This window comes from Panicum virgatum, chromosome 9N (assembly GCF_016808335.1).
Source record: "Panicum virgatum strain AP13 chromosome 9N, P.virgatum_v5, whole genome shotgun sequence".
In the NCBI taxonomy this organism is placed as follows: Eukaryota; Viridiplantae; Streptophyta; class Magnoliopsida; order Poales; family Poaceae; genus Panicum; species Panicum virgatum.
In genome coordinates, this window is record NC_053153.1 from 28,693,694 (window position 1) to 28,699,197 (window position 5,504).

Here is a 5,504-nt window from a genome sequence, read left to right on the forward strand (position 1 = left end):
TGTTTGCCGGACAAGAAAAGCAGCAAGTTGATCAAGAAACAAGATGAATCATTTAGATGAGTAACTATTTACACATATATAGTTGAGCATCGAAAACAGAAAGAACCCAAAGGGCGCCTTTCCCATATATAGGGTGCTAGTCAAGCTTCGTCCAACTGGTCCACGAGCAAGTCACACGAAGAATGCCGTCGGCCCTTTTACCATAACGTCCGGGCGCTAGCAGTGCCATTTACCGTAACGTCATCTTGTCGTGTTTTCTTTCGGTTAGCCGGCGGCAGAGGACGTGTTTGTTTGCCCCTTTTAGTCTCTTGCTTCTGCAGAGCCGTTTTGTCGCTTGGGCATAAAAAGTTTCTCTAGTAGCGCAGCTGCTGCTTAGTCAACATGACGTGTTAACATATCACGTAATAAGTCCCTAACTGCTATATATCTATGTGTAAACCTTCTTCTACAGGACAAATTTACATGGAGTTTGAATAGCATGCTTGAGCGAAGTTTGTGGTGCTTGTGATGCACCAATTCCGCTCCTTGCACCCTCAAACAAGGCAGTGAATGAAGGTGGCCAAACATTGTCCTTATTTACCCACCGATATGATTCCGCCCGGCAGTCAATGCCGGCAATTCAACAGGTTTATTACCTCAGCACGGCCGGACTCACTTGCCAAGCTCGGCCAAACAAAATTAACAGCACGGTCGTTTCAGGTTTTGACCGTGGGCCGATCGTCCTCGTCCTGTCATCATCACATTCACCTCAGCAACTAATCTGAATCGACGGCTGTTCCTGGGCGATCAATTGTGCGGCATTTGACGGCTAATCAGGTGTCTAAACGTTTAAACTTTTGAACGAGAGAGAGAGAGATGGACACACACACACTCTGTCTCTCTCTCTAGCTTTACTCTAGCTCACTCTGTCAGTGTCTGCAAGAAAATGCTAGTAGGCGTCTCTTTACCTCCTAGAAGTAGGAGACAGTAGGAGTAGCATCAGTACTGCCATTTGGCTGCTGGGCGCCTCCTTTCTCCCTTTGCTTCAGAGGCCAGCCATTCCAGTCCAGGCCAGCTCCAGCCTCCAGCCGCGTGACCCTGAGTGACCCCGTCGTCTTCCTCCCCCGTCCCACTCCTCCTCCTCCAATTAACAAATTCATTCATTCATCTGCCTGCCCAGAACGGCAGAACCAGAACAATCCTTGCAGCCTTCTTGCTCCTCCCCCAACCCTCTTCCTTTCCCATCACATCGCAATCTCTGTGCACGGAAAGACAAACAGTGGCCCGCTTGTCTCTACCGCCCCCCTGGCTCCTACCTTAACCTTAGCCTCACCTGGCCTGCCCATCCCCTGCATTGACAAGAGACAGGTCAAGCACACAGCGTGGGGGGGGGGAGAGAGAGAGAGAGAGAGCCGTCGCCGTCGCCGTCGCCTTGCCTGGCCTGGCTGCATGAGTGGCTCCTCCTCCCTGAGGAAGGGGAACAATGAGGGATGGCGGCGGCGGCGGCGGCGGCGGCAACAGCAAGATGAGCAAGGTGTAGCGCCCGCCACTCTCTCTAAATCACTGCGATTCTCTGAACCTTGTTGTTTACCTGACCTGACCTGACCTTCTTCTTGCTGCTGCTGCTGCTCTTCTTCTTCTTCTTGCTGCGTTCAATCCTCCATTTTTGCAGCTGTCGTGGTCCAAGAGCCTCGTGAGGAAGTGGTTCAACATCAGGGGCAAGTCCCATTACTTCCACGCCGATGCTGTGGCTGCGGGGACTGGGAGGTCAGGTGAGCCCGGTAGCTGCAGCCTGCCTGGCCTCTCTGCGTGTGTTCTTGTGGGGGCCCGCCACTGACTTCCATTGCTTCCGTCTCTCCTACCTCTGTCTGCCACTGCAAGATCACTCTTTTGTTCCTTCCACCCACTGTTCCTCATGCCCTTTGTCCTCTTCTCCTCCTCTGCAGCTGCTGCTAGTCAAACCGTCAAAGGCCTCAGCTTTCCAGTACCTGTTTTCTGTTCTTTAATCATTCTCTGTTTCTGTAATCGAACGTTGTTGAGGCAGTCTTCTCTTGGATTTTTTTTTCAAATTGAATATTTGTTCTTGGTGCAGGTGGCGGAGATGATGACTGGATGGATGGCGGCTTCACCAGGAGGGACTCCTGCGGCGCCAAGAAGAGCAGGACAGGTGAGGAATTCGTTAGTTCCTGCACTGCACCCAAAGAAAGAAAGAAAAAAAAGTCGCAGCGTTTCTGCTTCCAATCGAATCGTGATTCCTGACTCGCATTGCCCAACGCCATGGAATTCTCGATCCAGAGAGACCGTCGCGGAGGAGCCACGAGCGGTCGCGGCGCAGCAAGATCGACCTCGACGCCGCCGAGGCCACCGTCATGCTGGACTACAGGTGAGCACCGTCGCGGTGTTGCGGCCCGGAGTCCATCCAAGAACTCGATCGATCGATTCATTCCGTGAGCGTGATGTCCTCCTCCTCCTCTTGTGTCGCGCCGTGCGGGTAGGATCTTCGCTGCGACATGGAATGTAGGTGGCCGCGCGCCGCCGGGCTCCCTCAGCCTCGACGACTGGCTCCGCACCTCGCCGCCGGCCGACATCTACGTCCTCGGGTACGCCGGCCGGACTCATCAGTTACCTTCTTCTCCTCTTTTCTTTTCTTTTCTTGCGTTGTATTTTGTATCATCCGCGGTGATTGATCGGCGGCTGACTGCCATTGTAGGTTCCAAGAAATCGTCCCGTTGAACGCCGGGAACGTCCTCGGCGCCGAGGACAACGGCCCGGCGAGGAAGTGGGTGTCGCTGGTCAGGCGGACTCTGAACAGCCTACCGGGAAGTAGCGGCGGCGGCTTTGGCGGCCGCAGGAGCCTGCAGACGCCGTCGCCGGCGCCGTACCCGGTGGCGGAGATGGACGCCGACTTCGAGGGGTCGAGGCAAAACAACCGGTCCTTCTTCCACCGGCGGTCGTTCCAGTCCGGGCTCAGCCGGAGCCTGCGGGCGGACGGCGACATCCTCGCCGGCCCCGGCCCGGCCAGGCTCGAGCGCCGGTACAGCGTCAACGACCGCGTCATGTACGGCAGCAGGCCCAGCGACTACGAGGCCAACTGCCGGTGGAGCGGCGGCCAGTCCGACGACGAGGACGACGGCGGCGGCGGCTCGCCGAGCACCATGTTCTCTCCAATGTCGCACGTGTACGGCAACGCTCCGCCCACGGAAGAATACTACAACGGATCAGCTAGTGGTCCTGCTAGGTACACTGTCAACTCATCTTCTTCTTAACTGGAAAATGCAGTTCCAAGTACTATCTGAAAAAAAGTATTTATTTCAAAATCATGAAAAACATGTGCTGTTTTCTTGAAATTCTTTTGATTTTTATTTGTTATTTTTGATGATCAGGTACTGCCTGGTTGCAAGCAAGCAGATGGTCGGATTGTTCCTGATGATTTGGGCCCGGAAAGAGATAAAGAACGACATAAGGAATCTGAAGGTGTCCTGTGTTGGGAGGGGATTAATGGGCTATCTTGGAAATAAGGTGAGTTAACGTAGTACAACAATGCAACTTACATGTGCAATCAGCGTAAGAGAGTTGGTTTGGCTCTGATCGTTTTGGAATCCAATGAGAGGGTTTTGGTGTGTTTTTCAGGGTTCAATTTCCATTAGCATGTTATTGCACCAAACAAGCTTTTGCTTCGTCTGCAGTCATCTAACATCAGGTCAGAAAGATGGCGACGAGCACCGTAGGAACTCGGATGTCATGGAGATTTTGAGGAAGACCAGGTTCCCGAGGGTTTATGGGCAGTACGAGAGTTGTCCGGAAACAATCTTGGAGCATGAGTAAGCAGAGGCCTTATTCTGAATGCATCCGCAGCAATTTTCAGTTGCATGTCTTGTGTAATGTCTTAATGGCATCCTTTGTCTCTGCATTTTTCTCGTAGCCGGATAATCTGGCTTGGGGATCTCAATTACCGCATCGCGCTTTCCTATCGATCGGTGAAGGCGCTTGTCGAGATGCGTAACTGGAAAGCATTGCTGGAAAAAGATCAGGTGAGAGCTTAGCACCAACTTTGTAGACACAATGTACCTTCCATGCATATCTTCTGATCGCGAGTAATAGAAAAAGTAGCAAAATTCTTTCCAGTAGTAGATTTCTTGTGACATTGGCAACCAATGCTTTATCTCTTGTCATTCTTTAAATTCTTTGGTGTTACAAGCCTTCTATAGTGTGATACTTTTGTGCTTTCAGCTGAGGAGTGAGCAAAGAGGTGGTCGTGTGTTTCCTGGCTGGAATGAGGGGAGGATATACTTCCCACCAACCTACAAGTACTCCAACAATTCTGACAAATACGCTGGAGATGACATGAACCAAAAGGAGAAGAAGCGAACTCCAGCATGGTAATGTAGTTACAGTAAAACTTGCCAGAATTTTGTCATATTTTGTACAGTTATAGAAACTGACTAATCTCTTTTTATGCAGGTGCGACCGCATTTTGTGGTATGGAAGGGGCCTTAGCCAGCTCTCATATGTTCGAGGAGAGTCTCGCTTCTCGGACCACAGACCTGTCTACAGTATGTTCGGTGCAGAAGTGGAATCGATCAATCACAGCCGAATTCAGAAGATGAGTTCTTGGAGCTCCCAGTTGGACATAGAAGAACTACTGCCATACTCGTATGGGTACACTGACATTAATCCTTATGGATATACTGACCTCAATTTCTTTTGAAATGGACAGCGTGACTCTCAGATTGAGCTACATGCCTGAACTGAACCGCCATTAGCTAGCTATTGGCTCACTGCGATACCAGTTATCTTTGCCAAGAATTGAGAACAGAGTTGATAGACATGGAGGAGTAATCTGGTCTAAGTTTCTGCTATTGATTGATCGGTGCTCTGCATCCGCTTCTCAAGGTTATAGAAGCTTGTTAGTGTAGTCACATGCCTTGAGTTGAGAAAAGCAAATCTCGAACTTCAGCATTGCCATTTTCTGAATGTTCAGATTGCAGTCAAGATTTTTCCTATCCGAACAAGGTACATACCCAGTCCATGTATAAAAGCTGCTGCCTCTGTGGTGAAATGAGAAATCTGATGAGCCTCTGGATGATCTCTTTTGCAGTTCTCCATATAGTGTTAGCCAGTTTAGAGATTGCAAGTAGTTGGAAGATGATAGAAACATCGAGAGAGATGCTCAAATGATGATGAGCAGATAGATAGCATAGCACTGGCCCTTCAATTTGAAGGCCAGGTGAATTTGGAAATATTCCGTTTTTCTCTACACCTGTATACTTTGGTCATAACCAGTTGTGGGACCGAAGCCGGCGACCAGAGGGGGGTGAATGGGAGCTGATCAAAATTTCTTCCGAAATTCAAATCGTCGGCCTATGTCCCAAAATCGCCCAAGCCCTCAAGCGTTCTGACCAAAGCTTGGGGTAACTATTAAAAAGCTAACCCAACACAAAAGGCCTCGAACGAGCGAGCGAACCCACGAAGCAAAACGGAAGCGAATCGGGAAAGCTGCAGAACTGATCTGCCTGGACCGGTCT

General features: G+C 50.6%; 1 protein-coding gene across 2 annotated transcripts; it reads left to right on the plus strand.

The window, feature by feature from the left end:
* Positions 1 to 1,019: 1,019 nt before the first annotated feature.
* LOC120692743 (type I inositol polyphosphate 5-phosphatase 4-like) lies at positions 1,020 to 5,236 on the plus strand. Of its 2 annotated transcripts, XR_005682715.1 has the most exons (12): positions 1,020 to 1,513; positions 1,652 to 1,751; positions 2,072 to 2,146; positions 2,275 to 2,362; positions 2,475 to 2,579; positions 2,690 to 3,217; positions 3,363 to 3,498; positions 3,610 to 3,800; positions 3,902 to 4,010; positions 4,210 to 4,358; positions 4,441 to 4,992; positions 5,078 to 5,236. XR_005682715.1 is itself a non-coding variant. In XM_039976127.1 (11 exons), exons 1-11 carry the CDS (start codon positions 1,463 to 1,465, stop codon positions 4,685 to 4,687), a joined length of 1,779 nt encoding a protein of 592 aa, XP_039832061.1. In that variant the 5' UTR covers positions 1,020 to 1,462; the 3' UTR covers positions 4,688 to 5,236. The 2 variants fall into 2 exon arrangements, 1 of the variants encoding a protein (XP_039832061.1); XM_039976127.1 differs by having other exon boundaries at positions 4,441 to 5,236.
* The last annotated feature ends 268 nt before the right edge of the window (positions 5,237 to 5,504 follow it).